This window comes from Sinocyclocheilus rhinocerous, unplaced genomic scaffold (genome assembly GCF_001515625.1).
Source record: "Sinocyclocheilus rhinocerous isolate Xijiao unplaced genomic scaffold, SAMN03320098_v1.1 scaffold1730, whole genome shotgun sequence".
NCBI classification, from domain to species: Eukaryota; Metazoa; Chordata; class Actinopteri; order Cypriniformes; family Cyprinidae; genus Sinocyclocheilus; species Sinocyclocheilus rhinocerous.
The window spans coordinates 115,422-137,225 of record NW_015634043.1 but is presented as its reverse complement, the minus strand read 5'-3'; the positions used below and the strand labels follow the sequence as shown (position 1 = coordinate 137,225).

At 41.3% G+C, this 21,804-nt stretch overlaps 1 protein-coding gene across 6 annotated transcripts in view; it reads left to right on the top strand.

Moving 5' to 3' along the window:
• The window catches only part of LOC107745321 (band 4.1-like protein 1), a 349,703-nt gene that overhangs the window by 266,827 nt on the left and 61,072 nt on the right, over positions 1-21,804 (top strand). For all 6 annotated transcript variants that reach the window (XM_016559185.1, XM_016559184.1, XM_016559183.1 and 3 more), the window contains one exon: positions 15,577-15,773. In XM_016559185.1, coding sequence (XP_016414671.1) covers positions 15,577-15,773 — 197 coding nt within the window. The remainder of the gene's footprint in view (positions 1-15,576; positions 15,774-21,804) is intronic.

Sequence of the window (21,804 nt, the reverse complement as noted above, 5' to 3'; positions counted from 1 at the left end):
AGATGCACATTTAAAACTGGAATAAAATTTTATTTCATTCACGTGTTTCATAAACACATAATCCTTTCTGGATTACAATGCGCCATCAAAATGATAAAATGAATTATTCTAGCTGCTGTGAGAAAAGGCTATAAACGATGCGCCACCTGCAGGATCCACACATGCGATATAGCCTAATAGCCGGGACAACTTCTTTATGTTTACAGTCGTGACGTGCCATGCTCGAATTTCCCACGAAACCTACCTGTACCACTCAAATTAGAAAACATTATTATAAGCTTACCATTGGGAATCGGACTAAAGTAAGGCGATAGTTTTGAACATTGGCTGGTCATGTACTCGCTCAAATATTGATTTCGGATCATTTTTAACCAAAAAAAGTTACTGACTGCAGTTTTAAATTTTTCAGGTGCAGTACAGGTATCCTTAAATGCAGCATTAAAGTAAGAAATGTACTAATCAAATGAAAAAAAATGAAAAAGCATATCATTAATCGTATGAATAATAGATTCTACTGTCATATTAGGAAAATGAAAAAGCATATCATTAATCGTATGAATAATAGATTCTACTGATTCTCATATTAGGCTGCTGTTCTAGAACTACATACTGCACAGATCAGTTGATACACATGCGATTTCTTTCGTAGATGTTTACATTCGATTGAGACAAAACCAACTGTGTTTATGTACGGGCCGATTTGTGTTCACAATGCACGTTTTTAGCGAACCGTACCTTTAGCCGAAAGCGAACCGTACTAAGACCACCTCCCGAGATGGTCTCGGTTCGGTTCGCTACTGAGGGGTCTGAGATCGTTTGGAGTGTTCACATATGGGCCAAAAATCACGCGTGTGAAAACACCCTAAGAGACCAACTGTCAAACAGTTTCAGAGAGTCTGATGGCCGCTGCGTCCAACGTGATACCTTTTGGCCTGCTGTACATGAGGCCTTTGCAGTGGTAGCCCGAGGGGAAACCCGCTTCACATGATCAAGGCCATGCAGCGATGCTTACGTGCCTTAGACATGTGGAGGAAACCATGGTTCCTGTCGCAAGGCCCAGTGCTGGGGACTCCATGTCATCACTTTATGCTAATGACAGATGCCTCCCTCATGGGCTGGGGAGCAGTCTTTGAGAGCAGTCCACATCACTGGGCACCTCAATCAGGGAGCAGACATCCTGTTGAGACAGGATCTGAAGCTCGGGGGGATGGAGGCTCCACCCGAGGTGGTGGAGCAGATATGAAGGGTGTTCGACAAGGCACAAGTGGACTTGTTTGTTTCTCGAGAGACCTCACATTGTTCCTTCTGGTTCTCCCTCACACATCCAGCTCCTCTCGGATGCTATGGTACAGATGTGGCTGAAGCTGTGTCTGTACGCATTTCCCCGGATTGCTCTGCTCCTGGGAGTTCTAGACAGAGTGCGCCTGGACGGGGTTCGTCTGCTACTAGTAGCCCTGTTCTGGCCGGGCCGTGCATTGTTCTCAGACCTGGTGGCCCTTCTCAATGTCTCTACGTGGGGGATTCCAGTCAGGAGGGATCTCCTCTCTCAGGCGGGGGGCTCCATCTTTTAGCCCCGCCCGGAGTTGTGGAAACAGATCATACTCATACTACAGATACATACATTGAGACCATACTCCAGTCCAGAGCTCCATCCACGAGGAAATCATATGCATCAAAGTGGGATCTTTGCAATTCTTGGTGCAGCAAACGTCAACTGGACCCAGGAACGGTTCTCCACAAGGTTATACCCCTCCACCTTGAAGGTATATGTGGCGGCCTTAGCTGTTTACCACGCACCTCTTGGTGGTCAGTCATTGGGGAGAAACCCGCTTCTTACGCATTTCCTCCATGGTGCCTTTAGGCTGAGGCCTCCGGCATGCTCTAGACTCCAGCCATGGGATTTGGCCGTGGTTCTGGAGGCTCTCTGTAAACCTCCTTTTGAAGGAGGTTTTGGAGAAGTACCTTACAGTCAAGACTGTACTGCTTTTGGCCATCTCTTGCCTGAAGAGAGCCAGCGACCTTCAGGCCCTTTCCATTGCTCCTTCCTGTCTTGAGTTTGCGCCTGGTATGGCCAGAGCTTTCCTATACCCTAGGCCTGGGTATGTTCCTAAGGTGCCCTCCCTGGTTCTGGGCTTTCTGTCCTCCTCTCTCTCGGGACCCCGACAAGGAGAAGCTTAATTATATGTGTCCTGTGCAAGCATTAGACATGTACATCCACAGAGCTGCCCTGTGGAGAAAGTCAGATCAGATATCAGATATTACAGCCATATCACCCTGCAGCCCAAGACTGGTTGCCCACTGAAGCTAAGCAGGGTTGAGCCTGGTCAGTACCTGGATGGGAGACCTCCTGGGAAAACTAGGTTGCTGTTGGAAGAGAGAGGTGTTAGTGAGGCCAGCATGGGGTGCTCACCCTGTGGTCTGTGTGAGTCCTAACGCCCCAGTATAGTGACGGGGACACTATACTGTCAAAAAGCACCGTCTTTCGGATGAGACGTTAAACAGAGGTCCTGACTCTCTGTGGTCATTAAAAATCCCATGGCACTTCTCGTAAAGAGTAGGGGTGTAACCCCTTGCCAAAACTGCCCCCCTGGCCTTTGTTAATCATGGCCTCCTAATAATCCCCAACCACTTGATTGGCTCTATGACTCTCTCTCCTCTCCACCTGTAGCTGGTGTGTGGTGAGCGCACTGGCGCCGTTGTCCTGTGGCTGCCGTCGCATCATCCAAGTGGATGCTGCACACTGGTGGTGGTTGAGGAGAGACCCCCCCCACATGTTTGTAAAGCACTTTGGGTGTACAAAAATACACAATAAAGCGCTATATAAATGCATCATTCATTCATCATTCATTCATTCATATTTGTCTGCTATGGTCCTCCTAAGAAAGGTCTCCCTGTGACCAAGCAGACCCTAAGCAGGTGGATAGTGGATGCTATTTCAATAGCCTATGAGTCATCTGATCTCCACTCTCCATTGGGGGTCAGGGCTCACTGTACTAGAAGTATGGCAGCCTCCAAGGACTTTCTTTCCGGTGTTTCCTTATACGGCATTTGCAACGCTGCGGAATGGTCCACTCCGCTTACGTTCGTCAGGTTCTATAACCTTGACTGGATGCCACTCCTGGTGCATCTGTTCTCTCGTCCTAGCTGTGCTCCTCCAAACTAGGCAGGGATTCGTAATTATGGTGGCATGGGTATATCATTCCCAAACCGTTTCGATGCAGCGTGAGTTCCTGTAGGGGAACGTCACTAGGTTACGTATGTAACCCTAGTTCCCCAAGAGAATGAGACGCTGAGTCTTGTGCCATACTTCTTGCATCCATGTGAGTGCTTCCTTCTCAATTCAGAAGCTGTCGCTGTATCCACCGCACATGCTTTCATGCTTCCTGGTCATTATGTCGCCCGTGACGTCTCGCCATTCTATTGGACTGATTTCACACGTGATTCAGAGCGTGGTCATGCAGACGCATTCCCAAAGCGTTTTGACCCAGCATCTCTTTCCCTCTGGGAAATAGGGTTACTTACATAACCTAGTGATGTTCATAATACATGATTGTGAAATATGTAGTTCTGTTTATGGGTCATGCCACGAAATCGGTGCCTTTTGCGTCCCTTAGAAATGATCAAACATATAATTAATATAACAAATACATTTGCGATTTAAAAAACATAGCACTACTATGTATTCTTTCATCAATATTAAATAAAAAAAGTCAATTAAATATTATTTTAAATAATTTAAATAGCATTTATGCTGATAAAGGTCCCTCATTATGATTTTTATTTTTCAGCAGGACTTTTAATTTGCAAAATGAAGGGAAAATGACATAAAAATTACATTTGCATATTGTTCTAAATACAGTCTCATTTTACTGGTGTCCCCTGATTTCATGTCAATCCTGTTACCCTCATCAAAAAACCCAATTCAAGTAACATCACTTCTAGGAGGTTACATCATCTCTCAGCCAGGATTCTACATTTAAAACACAAGCATGTTTCTCTCACTCCTCTATAATATTCTATTTCTGATTATTTATGAGACTTTACTGAGGGGGGCCATCATGCGGTGTCAATACTGTTACCATTTTTAAAATGTATATTTAAAAAGTTATTTATTACTTTCAATATAATCAATATCTACAAGTAACACCCTTTCAAAGTGTACAACATGTGCTTTTGTGAACATGACTATTAGCTAGCAATTAGCAAATTTGTTACTGTCAACCTGTTACTTTTTAGAGTAACAGGTTTTGACATGTGGGTAACAGGGATGACATAGATTAGGTTTCACTCTGTTTTTAAAGATTGTCTGTGTAAAATTTAAACATTTTAAAGATATGCCTATATCATTTAGTGGCATATGAGCATCAGTTACAATTTTAGTTAGTATTGTTATTATTACTATTGTTGCTGTTAATGACCAGGATAGGATGATCAGTCTCAATTAAACACTTTTTTTTCATAACACATTGTCAATAATGCATCCATGTAAATTCAATTACAAACAAGAGCAGCAAGGTGACTGCAGACCCTCGTCCCAGTCTTGCAATGTTCAAGAAAGTGAAACCAAATTTCAGCATCAAGATCTTGGTCTGGTTTCAGATGATCACAGAAAGACCAAAGTCTGATCATCTTCTTTGCCTAATAATTGAACCAGATCAGTATATTTGAAGTTCTGTGAGGGGACACAGACAAACAGATGGACGCATTATCTAATTTCAATACCCTTAAAGGGATAGTTCACCCAAAAATGAAAATTCTGTCATTAATTACTCACCCTCATGTCGTTCCAAACCTGTAAGACCTTCGTTCATCTTCGGAACACAAATTAAGATATTTTTGATGGAATCTGAGAACTCTCTGACCCTCCATAGACAGCAAGGATATTACCACGATCAACGCACAGGAACGAAGCAAGGACATCGGTAAAATAGTCCATGTGACATCAGTGGTTCAACCGTAATTTTACGATGCTACGAGAATACTTTTTGTGCGCAAAGAAAACAACGATAACATAATTTATTCAGCAATTCTTCTCCCCGAGTTACCTCTTCTGTCATTTTGTAGAGTACCCCAGAATGTAATCAACGTAATGAGCGCATGCTGAACGTAAAAAATGCTGATTACGTTGATTACGTTCTGGGGTACTCTCCAAATCAGTTACTGATATTCGGGCGCCAGGAAAAATTTAAGGGGGTCTGAATACTTTCCGTACCCACTGTATACCTACCACAACATTTTTATATTAATTCATTCATCCCGGATAGCACAACAGACAAACAAAACCATCCGCTACATACAAAAGAGATAACGTTTGAACAAAGGCAACACTACAGGAAAAGTTGTATGCAACTTTCTTCATTTTTAATGAGGTAATATAGTACAGACAAGTTTTCAGATCACTAAGCACCACAGTTCCACTTTTAAAAAAAATAAATAAACAAACAAAAACAAACTAAGCAAAACAGCACTTTTTAAATTTGCAGAAATGAGTGTAATGAGTGTATGTGTGACTGTGATTAGAGCGAACACTGACCAAACTGGCAGCACAGGTGGCAAAGAATGACTCGGAAACATTGGCAGGGTCAGCCTGTCTTAGCTTCTTCCTTTTTTACAGCTCCAAGTCACTGATTTTGGGAGTATGGTGCGAAACTCCAGTTCAATCCCAGAATCGACAAAGAGGCATTCACCGGCCAAGAGAAATGCAAAGTGCACCCACAAGGACTGCCTCCAAAAGGGAATGTGACACAAAGGCTGCGTTCAAGTTCACTTTTTTTATGCCCTTCACTCGCTAACTTCCCTCCGTCTTGTTTACTCTGATGTATGTCATTGATTACGTTGCATGAGTGCCCACTTCTGGTGGAACCCTTGGAATGGGGTGAATTGGAGTTGGTTTATTGTTTACGTTTCCCCTTACGAATTTGTTTGGTGCAGCATTCTATATGTATATAGATATGCTTGGGCTGTTATAAATGTAAAAAAAAAAAAAATTATATATTATAGAGCTGTTTGGGGTGGAGATAAATTAAAAGCGATCTGTGATGACGTCATAGTCGTGTTGCATTGTGGTCTACAGAGCGGCCTGAAGTGTGCATATGAAGCAGACTATCTCCCTCGGTCAAAATCGAGGGGTCGAGGGTATGTCCTTGTAAACTTCCCTCGTCCACTTGATGAAGTGGAACGCACTTCAAAATGGCGGTGGGGATTCCCCCGAGGGTAAGTGCTTAGGGAAGTTCGCGAATGCGTGTCTAAAAGTGAACTGGAACGCAACCAAAGGTTCTGGTCAGTCGAACTTCCCTCCAGTCTCTAAACCTTGCCCTATATACATGGACTCCTCCTCTTAATTGGTCCTTGCCTCCAATCCTAATATATTTTATTTGGAAGGCGGTGACAGAGAAAATGAAAGTCAACAAAGGGGCAGTACAGAAAATATCTGTATTGCCACATGCTTAAGATCTTATCTCTCAGTACGTTTGTACTGTGTAAACATTTTGCAAAATCAAGCAAACTCCGCAATTTTCGCAAGAGCTAATTGCTGCAGATTTTGGGCTTAGAGGCGTCCCGTGACGACAGGAACAATTTGTGGCAGAAATGGTCTAATGTTTTCGAGTGTTTTTAAATGCTTCACACAACTTTTCCTAGCGCTTCAAAGCTTTAAGTATTACCGAATTTGAAAGTTATTTTTAATGTGATGACATTATTTGTTCATCCTGCTGATTGGCTTCATCACTCTGTCTCCTCTCCACCAATAAGCTGGTGTGTGGTGGGCATTCTGGCACAATATGGCTGCCGTCGCATCATCCAGGTGGATGCTGCACACTGGTAGTGGTTAAGGAGATTCCCCCCTTCTATGTAAAGCGCTTTGAGTGCCAAGAAAAACGCTATATAAATGTAAGGAATTATTATTATTTATTATTATCCTTAATAGGTTGCCCCCATTTATTAAACGTTTATCAAAAGCTTCATAATGTAGGAAAGCAAAGACTTATTTAAAAATAAAAAATACATTAAATTACCACTAGTAGATGGCTGCAGAGAAGTACTTATAGGTTTGGATCTGATTGGATCTGAAAGAACAATCATTGATTGTCAGCATTTAGGAAGCGGTTCAGTCCGCGAGGATATAAAATTGGACGCAACCCCCCATCATTTCTGGGAACCAGAAAATATTGGCTGTAGCAGCCTGACTCTCTGTCTGGGAAGGGAAGATGTTCTATGACCTCCTTGTCCAGCAGAATTTGCAATTCCTGTGTCAACAAATATGCTTGTTTCGGTTTCACAGTAGTGGAGACCACGTCGTTGAAACGCGGAGGACGATACACAAACCGTATCCTGTAGCCCTTTCTACTGTACAGTCTTTACGACCCAAGAAGAGATTATTTGGCAGTAGCTTCCACACTGCCAACTTCTTTGAAAGGGACACTAATTGTGACACTTCGTTTTGGTGGGGGGGGGGGAATGTTAAATGTTTGGTGTCCTGATACACGGGCAGGCACCACCAAACATGTGACATTTCACAGGTTGTACAGCGATCCCCTAAGGGTGCCAGGAAGAAGCCCCTACTCTTTTGTTGGAATTTTCCGTGGCCCTCCCCGAGGGGACACACCCTTTGTCCTGTGCACAACCTCAGGACCTCTCTTTGGTCATAATGACCGTTCTTAGGTCCGGCTTCATCTCTGGCTGTTAAGTGCTATGAGCTGTTCCTCAGTTTTTATGAGGGGCGCACGACTCACTACACTCTCTCTTTGAGCCTCTTGCAGAGGAGCTGAACCGGGTCAGGACTGGGTGGCCGACAGCACCGACACTTGAGCACAGTGAGGGAGAAACTTGTTGAAAGCTTCCTCCCGATTCTCAGATCTTTAAGAAGATCAGCCTGATATGCCTGCAGAACCCCCATGATGTGCAGGGCAGCACCAGTCTGACCCACTGCGTGAAACGCTTTCCCACCAAGTGTAGATGTTGCTCCACATGGCTTGATAGGAGCGTTGGCTCCTTTTTTTTTTAAGAGCGATGATGCTCCTCTAGGGTAGAGATAGCCTGCTAGCGTCTCTTTCGCCTAGGGCATCATAATGTATCCCCGTGCTTTTGAATCCACGATAGTCGAATAAATAGTCGACATAGAGGGCACAAAGACATGGGATGAACATGGCTTACTCAATGAACAAGATATCTCATCATGGAGATCAGCAAAGAAGGGGAGAGACCATCGCTGTGGCCCCTCCCTCTGACCTTCTGACAGAAACCTGTCATCTATCTCAACAGAAGCAAGAGCTGCAGCGTCCTCTGCCCAATCCGAAGGAGTGCCCAAGCACACTTCGGAGGCGGGCGCGAGAAACTTCCGATCTGGCGAGAACATGAGAGAGGGGGGAACACCCGCTTCTTAATCCTCAGCCAGATCAAAGCGCGATCTTAATGAGCGCGCAGCGGCTTGTTCCTCGTGAGAGAAAACGAGCCTAATACGAAGCACGCGGATAGGAAGTGAACCGCGGTGCTCACATTTGCCGCCCTGGAACGTGAGAGCAGCATGCTTTTCTCCCAAACACTCCAAACAATACTCATGCGAGTTCTCTTCAGAGATCGGCCATGAAGAGCGAGGCACGCTCTCTTACAGATTCACTCGACAAGAATAGTAAGTTGTTTAAACTTTCACTTTCACTTTCAACATGCTTTCTTTTGAATGATACTGCTTTCAGCAATGTGACACACACACACACACAATGCGGTCTCTGAAGACAAAGAAACCTGAAGATGTGTCCATTTCACGTCTATTTGTAACCCCCAGGTGCACGTAATTAAATGACGTCACCTGCCAAGGTTATTTATGCCAATTCTTGGCGTGTTTGACACACATGCTTCACAACCGGTCGAACAAAGAATGTTCTCATTAGCGTTATTGAAACGCAGCATCGAGAGTAGCTTTTGATAGGGAACTCGCACAAAACGAAACCTGAAGATGTGTCCATTTCACGTCTATTTGTAACCCCCAGGTGCACGTAATTAAATGACGTCACCTGCCAAGGTTATTTATGCCAATTCTTGGCGTGTTTGACACACATGCTTCACAACCGGTCGAACAAAGAATGTTCTCATTAGCGTTATTGAAACGCAGCATCGAGAGTAGCTTTTGATAGGGAACTCGCACAAAACGGATGCCATGCAACAAAACAATAAAACTAATCTGGAGAAGGAGAGCGTAAATGACCCCACCCTGACCAAACTTATCTCCTTGTTCATTTACGACCCCCTTCTCCCATCTCCTCTCTCCCTCTTTCTCCCTCTTCCCCACCAGGCTTCACCGAAAGTTCACTACAAATATCTATATACCACATATTATTTGTCTTGTGAATCTGTTGTTTTTAGCCTTCATGTTTGGTATCATTGCAAAGGTCTCATCATTGTGAATGGTAAAATGGTCTCATTTTCACAGCAGTCACTTATATTATGAGAAAGATTGAACATCTTTGAAGAATTCTGTTCTGCGGAGGAGGGGGTGTGTCTTCCTCAGGGTCTGTGCAAATGTTTTTCTAACTCCAGCCATGTGCGCAACCCTGTGTTTTACCTGACAAATAAAATTTTATATTTTATTTATTCTGAACTCTTCTGAAATCATTATGACTAGTAGATCATGTGGAGGCTAATGTTACCTTAAATCTATGGCCAGGATAGTACAAACTGAAAGCGCATGGATGAATGGAGCAGTAGGCACTTCATCGTTGATCTTTTGATTTCTGTCTATCACTGATTTAGGAAGTTGTATGGGAAATGGCTAAGTAAACTACACTTTTTATTAAAAGCATGCAGTAGGCGGCAGATTTAAAGGTATTAGTCAACCTACATCATCTGATGAAAATCAGATTGGTAAATTTGTGATCGTGAAATCTGTGTAGGCCACGCGAGATTCAAATGCAACATCAGTTCCCTGACGAACGAATACTTGATAGTATAGGATATTCAAAATAATCCAATATCTAAATTAATATACAACCGAAATTTGTGATCAGTTTTTCATTAGAAATAGAGTCTAAATTGAAAGATCATTTTAATTTGGAGTCAGATTAAACAAGGAGCTAAACTAAAATTTAAACTTAATCTTGATAAATTAAGTGAACTTTGCAGAAGCACAAGTAAAAGACCGAACACGCAGAATACTAGGCCACTAGGCCTAGTATTCTGAATACTATTCCTAGTATTCACTTCAACTAGGCCACTGGACTTTGCTTTTGGGCCGATGGGTGGATCCTTACAATTAATTTTATGAATGAAGCAAAACACTGTGTTTATGAATGTTTCACTGACTCACCTGATTCGTTTAAAAATGCACCGCTGTTGGTTGCTCAGAGGTTGCGCTGCTGTTCTGCTGTGGTCTTTGTTTGGAACCATCTTCGACAGTCAATATTGTGTCACTCAGTAATAACGGTTTGCTTATTAAAATGTTGTATAAAATCAATGTCACATTTGTAATCACGCTGATATTTGGGAAAACAGCACTCTTGGTCATGTAGTGTTTCTTATATCTTATAAATATAAATACTCAACATTTTGAATTTTTGCCACAATTGTTCATGCTTGTTTCTTTGTGTGTGCTGTTGCGTTCATTTATTTAGATTTCTTCATGAGTTTCTCTCACACACAGGCAGGCTGCGCAAATCTTGTCAATACATTATTCATTATCAGTTTCCATTTACACTGAATGTAATAAAATCAGAATCATTCTCATCGAAATGTTGGTGCTTGCCTCATATTTTATGTTATTGATGTTTTAATCAGGCTACTTGTTTTGTAGGGCAAATAAAATGCTCTTTCACTTGCCCCTTGTCCCGAACAAGGGTTAATGTCAAGCCCTGTACTGTGAGTTTGGTCACATCACATCTCAAGTGTACATGAATTGAGTAGATTCAGATAGAGTCAGGTTCGTGTCTCAGGTCTCGCAGGAATTGTCTGTGGGGGGAGTGAATAACCACTGCTCTCTTCCACACTCAATACCACGACTGAGGTTAGACACTTGAGCAAGGCACCGAACCCCCAACTGCTCCCTGAACGCCTTAGCAATATGGCTGCCCACTGCTCCAGGTGTGTGTTCACAGTGTGTGTGCACTTGGATGGGTTAAATGCAGAACACAAATTCCAAGTATGGGTCACCATACTTGGCCACACATCACTTCACTTTACTTCACTTAATGCATTTGTATTCTGAGCTCTGTTAGCACTACAGTGCTTAGCTCTACAGTGGAAAACGAAACCATATACGTGCCGACTGGCCCGAATTGGCATGGAATGGAAACGTTAAGCAACAAGAACGTCCCAGGTTACGTATGTAACCATGGTTCCCCGAGGGAATGAGACGCTGCGTCGAGAAACACTTTGGGAACACCACTGTGTTCCCACGCACTGAAACGTGTGTAATCCGTCCGAGGGAATCCCGGGTGATGTCACCGGCGGAGATGACGTAGTGACCAGGAAGTATAAAAGCACGTGCGGTGGAGACAGTGGCAGATTCTGGAGAGTGAAGGAAGCGCTCGCAGGGATGCAGGAAGTATGGCAACGAGACGCAGCGTCTCGTTCCCTCGGGGAACCATGGTTACATATGTAACCTGAGACGTTCTCCTTCGGGAACTTACGCTGCGTCGAGAAACGCTTTGGGAACGAGTATGCCCACGCCACCAAACTGACAAATCCCTGCCTAGTGTGGAACGGCACAGCTAGGCTGAGAGAACTGAGGAGACAGGAGTGGCATCAAGGTCAAGGCTATAAAACCTGATGAAGGTCAGAGGGGTGGACCATCCCCCAGCATTGCAAATATCGTGCATCGATACACTGGATGAGAAGGCCTTGGAGGCCACCATACCTCTAGTGGAATGAGCCCTGACACCCAGTGGCGAGGGGAGACCAGAAGACTCGTATGAAGTAGTGATAGCATCCACTATCCACCTGCTGAGGGTCTGCTTGTTCGCAGGAAGACCCTTCTTATAAGGACCGTAGCATACAAATAACTGGTCCAACTTTCTCCACAGGGCAGCTCTGTGGACGTATGTGTCCAGTGCTCACACAATTAAGCTTTTCCAGGTCAGGGTCACGAAAAGGAGGAGGACAGAATGCCTGTAGAACGACTGGCCGTGGAACAACAGAAGGCAACTTTCGGACATACCCCGGCCTGGGGTACAGAAAAGCTCTCGCCATACCTTGCCATACCATATTTGTCAAGAGAGTGTCTACTTCTTGTTCCATTACCGGAGCCTGCTCGGGGTCCACCAGAGTGGGAAACACCCCGTTGAATAGAGGCGGACGCAACCCGAACTGAATTTTGTAGCCTCTTTCTACAGTGTGCAGGACCCATTGAGACACATTTGACAGAAGCTTCCACGCTGCCAGATAATGTACTAAGGGAACCAGTCTCTCGAGACTGGCCTCTGGTGTGCTTTGAACTGCTAGCTCGATGCCCCTGAAGCGGAGGACCGGCAGGGGACGGCCAATCTAGCTGTTCTAGAGACCTCCTTGGAGGTAGCGAGCCTCTCAGGACCACTGCGTTTCCGGACGGAAGCTGAGAGATATACTCGTTGGAGACCGCTGTGCCCTGAAGCACCGGGGGTGGCAGGGTTAACTGAATGATCTCCTGAGGGCATTGAGGAGAGACGGGCACCGTGTGATGAGGTATGAAACGCTCTTCCCCAGAGGGGCCTGCCCTCAGAAATCCTGGACCATGGGCGTCAGGACCTCTTGGCCGAAGTCTTCTTATTGAAAATGATGGTCCTCAGACCCATCATTTCCTTAGAATAACTTCAACCAGGAGCGCCGCCCACCCTCGTGCCTTTCTCTCTGAGGGGGAGTGGGAGTAGCAAAGCTCCGTTTTTGGACTTCTCGATGTGAAAAGCTGGTACACGGCTGGGGCTGATCCTGCCTATCAACCCCATGAGAACGGCGATGGAGAAATCGCTGAAATGCGGCGGCTTGTTTCTTGGCCTCCTGGAATCTGTCGGCGACGTTTTTTTACAGCGTCGCCGAACAGTCCAGAAGGCACTAGCGGGGCGTCAAGGAGAAAGACCCTGTCTTTATCGTTAATATTAGACAGGGTCAGCAACAGATGTCTCTCTGTGGCCACTAGGGCTGCGATAGACCGCCCAATTGCTCTGGCGGTCTCCTTTGTTGCCCGGAGCGACAAATATGTGGCTCTACGCAATTCAGTGATGTCATCATTTTTAATCTCTTCTCCCACATCCATCTCTTTTAGCAGGCCAGCCTGGTATGCTTGCAACACAGCCATAGTGTGCAAGCAAGCTCCAGCCTGACCCGCTGCCGTGTACGCTTTACCCACCAAAGCCGAAGAAGCCCGAAGTGGCTTGGTGGGTAACACCGTCTTAAGGGAAGATGCACCGCCAGGCGAAAGATAGCCCGCAAGCATATCCTCAACCCGGGAATCCTTCCATAACCACGCTCATTCAGCCCTACTACATTTGAATAGTGTGAAACATTTGGACTGAAGAGGCCCGGCCGAGTATGGTTTATCCAACAATCTAGACACCTCAGTATGCAGATCTGGGAAAAACGGCAGACCCCGTGGAGGCAGTGACTTTGATCGCAGGAAGCGTTCGTCAAGCTTGCTTTTAGGATGCTCCTGCTGCTCTTTTTCTGCTGGCCAATCGATATTTAACTTGGCCACCACTCTAGTCACTACCTCCAACAGCTCCTCAAACAAGACAGACTGTGGTGGCAAGTCCACAGACTCGTCTCGTTCGGCACTCGCGTCATCCCCCTCCTCAGAGGAAGACAACACAAGTGCCGAGCCCCCTCCCGGGGCGGAAGAAACCGTTTTTGCACAAATAATTTTTTTTTTCTTCTTCAACATTTTTCATGTATCTGTTTGTGTTTTGTGGGGAATGTGGCTTTATCTGCTTGATTACCATCTGTATGACCGCACATCAGCATGTGCTACTGTGTGTATGACAGCTATCAATGTGAATGCGGTCTATATGAATAGAGCGTGCTCCGCTCCCAAATAAGCAACGGACAAACTGTGTGTATCCCCACCCGTGATGAAACGAGGGCAGGGAGGAACACACACCCTGAAACACTGCTTGTCAGACTCAGAACTCTTGCCAGACTTTGCCATTATAAGTTTGCAACAGGACGTACAATAATAAATATGACGTGACACACAGAGCACTTACTGAACAACAGAAGCTGCCGTTGTCTCCACCGCACGTGCTTTTATACTTCCTAGTCGCTACGTCATCTCTGCCAGTGACGTCACCCGGGATTACCTTGGACGGATTACACACGTTTCAGAGCGTGGGAACACAGGGGCATTCCCAAAGCTGTACATCCTTCCTTCAGAACTCTTTTTTTTTTCAGAAGTACTCACTGTCCAATATGGGCCACCTTTTAACCCTAGTCTGAGATGAGTTTCTCAAAAGCATCATTAGCCAACTATAGTCGCAAAATCCGTTGAACTCTTTTGGTAGTGACGTAACTTGTGCCATAGTTGAACATTGAACATAGTTGAACCCCTGAACATTGTCTTTGAGGTTTTTACTTAAGTATTATTAACTTTACAAACTACTTCAAGATTAACCTTGACATTGTGCTAAATGCATGATTCTGAAATGCTAAACTATCACCCATCCATTCAATGTATACCTTCATAGGTAGATTTATATACATCGTTGTGTCACACGCAGAAGAGGATGTGTTCCATTTTATGTAATGCAAATATGCATGTAAAGATTTGTCCTTTCAAAAGGCTGTTTAAGTTGTCCACTGAAACCATCTCACATTAAAGTGGAACTTTTGCACTTCAATGTGTGGAAAGGAGTTTTGAAGGTTGCTATCTTCTTTGCCTGTGGTTCTCTAAAACATTTGAAAATAATAAACATTTTAAGTAGTTAAGAACGTTTTGTGTATATATTCCTGAATTATACTATTTGTACTTCTAATGTAAGATCAAATAATTTGCAATAACAATGTATATTAAGAATATAAGATTAGATTTAATGCATTGGTTTAGGGCAATTGTTTAGTGGCTGCAAAGAGCACCTTTCTCATTTCATGGCCATTCAGAAATAACTTTGTGTTATATATTTATATAGAAACATATTTGTATTATGATTAAATTACATTTTTTGAAAGCAACATATAAAATATAATTCATTATATTGTAGTGAGTATTTTACCAGTGCCCAGTTCTTTTGAGGATGACTCTTAGAAACCTGAATTGGATTTCCCTGTAACAGGTCAGGATAGAAAATTGTGCACAGTATATAATATTACACAATATAATGTATTATATATTGTATATTTTATTTACTACATTGCGTAATATATATTAAGAAACCAAATAAGATCAATTTAAATTTTATGTTGACTTTAAGTTGCTTAATTATTTACTGATCATATTTTGTTGATATTTTTACTGGAAACCCAGAAGAAATAGGGTTTATTTTGTAATGAAAGGTTTATTTTTATTTTTATTTTTTTGTAATGTATACACCATTGCTTGTCTCAAATAAAACATTTTTTCCATTGCATGGATAGACTGTATCAGTTCTAAGTAAAGCCCTGAACATTCTGCTATTGTGTGTCAAACAGAATTTTGTCAACCGGTATCCACACTGGGTGAAATTCATGATGGTCTGTCTCAGAAGAGTGAGAGTGAGCAGCCACAGTTTCTTTCTGGAGATGAAGCTGATGCCGACCTCAGTCTGGATCAAGACCAGGAACAGGATCAAGAGCATAGCAACAGTGAAGAGACTGTTACGACGCCTACAAGAAAAAAGGACATTAAGGTAATAAGATACTATTTCATGAGAAATCACATATTCAGAAGAAATTTAACAAATTCTACTGCATCTCCTATTTTACCTCCCTGCAATAAATAAATAAATATAAACCTTCAGTAACAAATATAGATATGTACATTTATTATTATTATGTGTGTGTATTATATATATACAGGGGGTGCATACAAGTGGTGTGCATGCGCGACCAAAAAAAAAAAATTGCTGTGTAAATAGTTAAGACCGCTAATTTGTGTACCGACATGGCTGACAAGTGATCCACAATCAACTATTTAGATCGTCTAACTGTAATACTGTACTGTACTGTAAGATTTCCAATCAAACTGAAAGCATAAATCTTGGCTATGCACTGCCAATTTCATATACTTACAAACCCACCAAAATAAAAGCTTGCTGATTTAAAAATAATAATAATAATAATAAAAATAAAAAAGTAAATATTAGCATTTAATTTTTAATTGTACTATAAATAATTATTCAATAAAAATGTATTTTTATTTCATACTCAATTTTTACTTCAAAATATAATAGTATTATCACACTTCACACTCTATTTATTATTCTGTTTATTTTATTTAAAAATGCAAAATAAATACTATAAATACTAATACTATTATTACTATAATTAATTATTTTATTTTATAGTTTTATGGGACACACTATGTTCAGCTATATAGTATTATTATTTGTATTATTATTATTATTATTATTATTGTTGTTGTTGTTGTTATTATGGTTTTGGATTCCAAGTACAAGGCTCCAGATGCCCCATGGTGTGAACATGTCTATTTTTGAGGAATTGTACTTTTCTGAACAAAAATTTTGTTTGTAAAACACTGCCAAATGTTATTAAAGGGGTACTTCACCCAAAAATTAAAGTTCATTTTCATGTTTTGGTGAACTATCCCTTTAAGTAGGGATGTGCGAGACTAGTCAACTAGCCCAGGGTTCCCTTTCGTGATGGTCTCTCGAGGTTGTGTATAGCTTGCTGACGATATGGGGAAGCACCTGTCTTAGACCCATGCTTGAATTATCCTTGCCTGCAACCAACTGTGACATACATCTGCTGTTTTCTCTCTCTAATGCTGTCTCTTTTGAATTACTTAACTTTTTTAGAACACATTAACTCTTTCCCCGCCAAACACTGAATTTTACATTATTCATGAGATAACGATTCCCTGCCAAACACGGAATTTTCCTGGTTTCTGCGTTCTCAATGTTATACACTCAGGGTCGCTATTACGCATCTCCTGAATGAGTCTAGAATCACTAGATCAAAAACACAGACGAAGAAGATGCAGAAACGAGCGATCTCATATGTAAGAATATGCAATTATCTATGCTATGAAAAGTAATGCAATTATCAACACTAAACCCCATATAAATGAAAACTGCCTAATGTTACAGCACTCTGTGTAGATCCAGGAAGTGGTAAAGGACTGTGCAAGCTTTGGGGTGCTGATGAAAGTGATCTACTGCATATTTGCTTTGATCATTGTACTGAATATGATTCAGATGTAGTATTTGATAAAAATGCGATTTGCTCAAAATGTTGCTTTTTTTATGAAACCTACCTACATTCAAGTGTTTGAATGCTTGAAGCTAGAATAAAAACAGATGTTTTTGTTTAAAAGTAGAGGGTCTGTTCTTTATTTTGATGTATTGCATGTTCATATATTCATACAACAAACTATTCTGGGGGCTATGAAAATGTTGGCTGGCAACATTTTTCAAAAACGCTGGCGGGGAAAGAGTTAAACAATGCTATAATTAATTTCTTCCATTAAACATTTCCCAGCTAAAGGAGGAAGCATATCTGGGCCTTAATACGCAGGAGGTATTTTAAAGCATCAGTGTCTATGGTTTTATCTACATTATACATTTCCCTTTTAATTCAAATCAGCATTTTGCTTGAGATCATAGTGAACATTTGCGTGTTTAGACATATTTCAGGAGGCCACGTGTTATTAAAGGAATAGTTAACCCAAAATGTTTTTTAAAAGTTCATTTAAATTGTTTGGTGAACTATCCCTTTAAGTAGGGATGTGCGAGACTAGTAGACTAGGATGACTTGAGGGTGAGTAATTTATGGGCTAATTTAAATTTTTGGATGAACTAACCCTTTAAACCAAGAGCAGACCATAGTATGTGCCTAGAGTGTTCTTAAAACAGTTCAGAGCCATTGATATAACTCTCTCAGCTTTCACCCTGAGTGAGTCAGCAGCTGGGGAGGATACACCCACCCTGCCACACCTGCAGCCACTCTGCCTTGTGTGCTTTGTGCATTTACCAGACAGTTAGGTTCTCTGAACAGCTGTTTGTTTGTTTTGGTGGCTGTTATTCAGTGGAAAGATTCTAAAGTATATAGCCACTCAGTGCCACTTATATTGGGTTCACCTCTTGAGCTTCTGAAAATTGTCGCCAGCTTGGCATGCAGTATAGTCGAACCATGTACACAATTGTGCTTTGACACAATTGTCATATTAACTGACTTATAATGTTTGCAAGGACTCACAACTTCCCGAGTGTCGCATAGTGTATGCCTGGCTTAAGGGAGGCATACAACATGTGCAATGCTGAGGGCTTCCAGTGCATGTTTGAAAAACTCTAGATTAGTCAACTAAACCAGGGGTTCTCAAACTTTTTGGGGCCCGAGACCCCTGGGAAAAAAAATTCCATTGACCCCTATATAATTATAATGGTGATTAAGCATGTGCTTTTCTACAACGTGCACATATATTTTAGCTTAAAAACTGTAAAATTCACTAAAAGGCAACACTATTGGTGGCAGTCGTGGCCTAATGTTTAGAGAGTCGGTCTTGTAACCCAAAGGTCACAGGTTCGAGTCTCGGGACCGGCAGGGATTGTAGGTGGGGGGAGTGAATGTACAGCGCTCTATTCTACCTTCAATACCACAACTGAGGTGGGAGCCTTGAGCAAGGCACCGAACCCCCAACTGCTCCCCGGGCGCCGTAGCAAAAATGGCTGCCCACTGCTCCGGGTGTGTAAAAGTGCATAGTGCATGTCAGTTAAAACAAGTGGACACGAGCACTTGTCTACTTGTTTTTAACTCACATGCACTCTGCACTTTTTGCATGATGCAATTTATGAAATAAAAAAATGTATTGCTAGACTTTTTCAGTCTGTATTGGATTCAGTGTGTGGCTACCTTCTTGTTAGTATTCTAGTATTCCTTTGGCTCTATGCACCTGCAGTAAAAGGATTTCTTTTTTCCTATTTGGAGCACTACAATTTTTCTTTAGTTAACACAGTTTAATTCTCACACTTAGTGTTTAACTGCTATTTCTGTACAGGTTATGTAGCAACGAGAAAGCATTATCTTAAAATGTAGATCAGTATGCATGTGCAAGGAAATCCATCCAAATTAAATATACCTTTTTATCTCTGTTTCTCAAATGCCAATGATTACACCCATGCCAAGTTGCCGACCCCTGCTCTAGTTTTTGGGCATTTTATTCTTCTCCAACTAGTCCAACATATCCAGATAAAGTTTGTGCTATTACTTCCCTGGACTAAAAGTTGTTGTGTACAGTGTCTGCATACAGTTGATGTTCCATATCTACATCTAACTGAAATCTTCCAAAAAAAACTTGTTTCCTATCTGATCCTGTTTAATCCTGATCTGTTCTTGCTCTTGTAGAAGGCCTCGCTCTTGTGTTTCTTACTCTCCTGACCTTGTCTGTAACTAACATCAACCTTGATCCTGTTTATTCCTCCATCTCTGCTGCTTTCATCTACCTGTCATCTACACTTGAAGAAGGAGTCAACCCCTCTACAGGAGGTATCTCTTCCTTAAGGTTCTTCTGTTGAACATGTTTTTGTCTAGAGCTGGTTACCCTAGTGAAAAATAAATATACTAAAATGTGTTTGAAATACATTTATTTTATGCTAAGCATACTACAAATACATACTGTACATTACATTACGCATTTATGTACTTAATAAAAATACCCTGCAATTGTACTATTGGTATACTAAACTGGTATACTTAAAGACTGCTAAATTGGAACAACTAATTTTGTACTTAATGCGCTTTAATTGTAGGGAAATAATGCTGAAGTCCAACCAAATATATACTTAAGTATTTTTGATTGTGCTAAAGTGGAACTATTGCAAGCATACTTTAGGTACACTTTAAATATCTTGCATTTAACAACCGATATTATTCAAAGATCATACAATCCTCATCAATAGTGACATTAAAACACATTTTAGGCTTAATATTAAGAAATGTGCATTGTGCACAAGTAGTACTCCAAATGAAGTTTAGCTATAATTTTTATATGTTAATAGATTTGAACTATACCAAGTATGAAATAAATGTATTTTAACTATATTACTTTTTTACTAGGGTAGTATGACAGTAATCTGCAACAGAAATTAATAAACCAGAAAAGGTTGTGCTGTATAATTTATAGTGATACAGTGGAAGACACATTTGCTTGGCTACAGAAAGGGCTGTGTCTCAAACAAGTCAAAACAAGAATCAAACTATTCTCACTCTCAAGGCATTCAGTACTACCACTATATAGACCATAATACACTGTCTGGCCAAAAAAAAGTCACTGTCTGTATTTAAATAAACAAATACAAAAGATTATAAGATTGCATCATTATTGCAGTGATTAATATGTTTCTGGCATGTTGTATGTTTGGCAACAATTCTTTTAACCCTAACTGATGCAGTGAATGGCTTTTTATTTCTCAAACAACCATGTTGGAAGACGTACCCATGTCCAGTGTTGGGAGTAACACGTTACAAAAGTAATGCATTACAGTAACTGATTACATTTTGCTGTAACCCAGTAGTGTAAGGCATTACTAATCAATTTTCAGTAATATTTTACTTGGTACATGTTCAGTAACACATGCGTTACAACACACTTTTAGCAAAAAATTTAATTGTTCAAAGAAAGAAAAAAAAAACCAGCAAGACCGCGAGGCATTAACGAATCAAAAATGCCGCAAGTAAGTTCTATTTCCTGTTCGTGGTCAGTCAATAGTGTCCAATTGTGGTGTCCAAGTTTGTAAACAAAGACTAAACGACAGCTTCTGATATATTTGTTTAGCGATTTATTTCATTCATCTCCCTCTCGCTGGTGGATCTTTGTATTGTGTGGCGTAGTCCAGTGAAGGTGTGTTTAGGGCGGGTTTTACAGGAAAGGCTACTGGCCACAGTCGGCTACTGGCATTAGAATTTACATATAGTCCTGTTGAGTCTAATATGAATATTCACAGATATTGCCAGATAATCACTTTACCTCTACCATACTTGTAACAGACTTGGATCGTTTGTGATTCTGGCTGTCATCCTTTCTTGCATTGTCTTGAGCCTTCACTTTGCCAATTATAAGCTATATTGTTAGTAGCCTGGATAGCCCACAGTCATTATGCTACACCATATCGCCCTCTACTGGATGTAAAATGCTCTGCAGTACATTTTGTCATTTTAGAATGTTAAGTATGGTAACACTTTAGAACACTTACTCACAGTTAACTACGAATTTTCCCTCAATAAATATATATATATATATATTATTAACCTAAATAAGCTGACAAAATACACATTTACTGTAACTGTGTTACAGTGTAACTGTGGCTAACTTTTACAAATTCCTTTTACTACAAATACAGTTTCATATTTATATACTTAATAAAATGCCCTGCAATTGTACTTTTAGTATACTAAATACTTGGTATACTTAAAGTCTGCTAAATTGGAACAACTAATTTTGTACTTAATGCACTTTAATTGTGCGGAAGTAGTGCTGAAGTACAATTAAAGATATGCTTAGTGTATTTGATTGTGCTAAAGTGAAACTATTGCAAGTACACTTCGGGTACACTTTAAATATTTTGCATTTAAAGACCGATATTATTCAAAGATCATACAATCCTCATCAAGAGTGACTTTAAAACACATTTTAGACTTAATATTAAGAAATGTGCATTGTGCACAAGTAGTACGCCAAATAAAGTTTAATTATAATTTTTATAT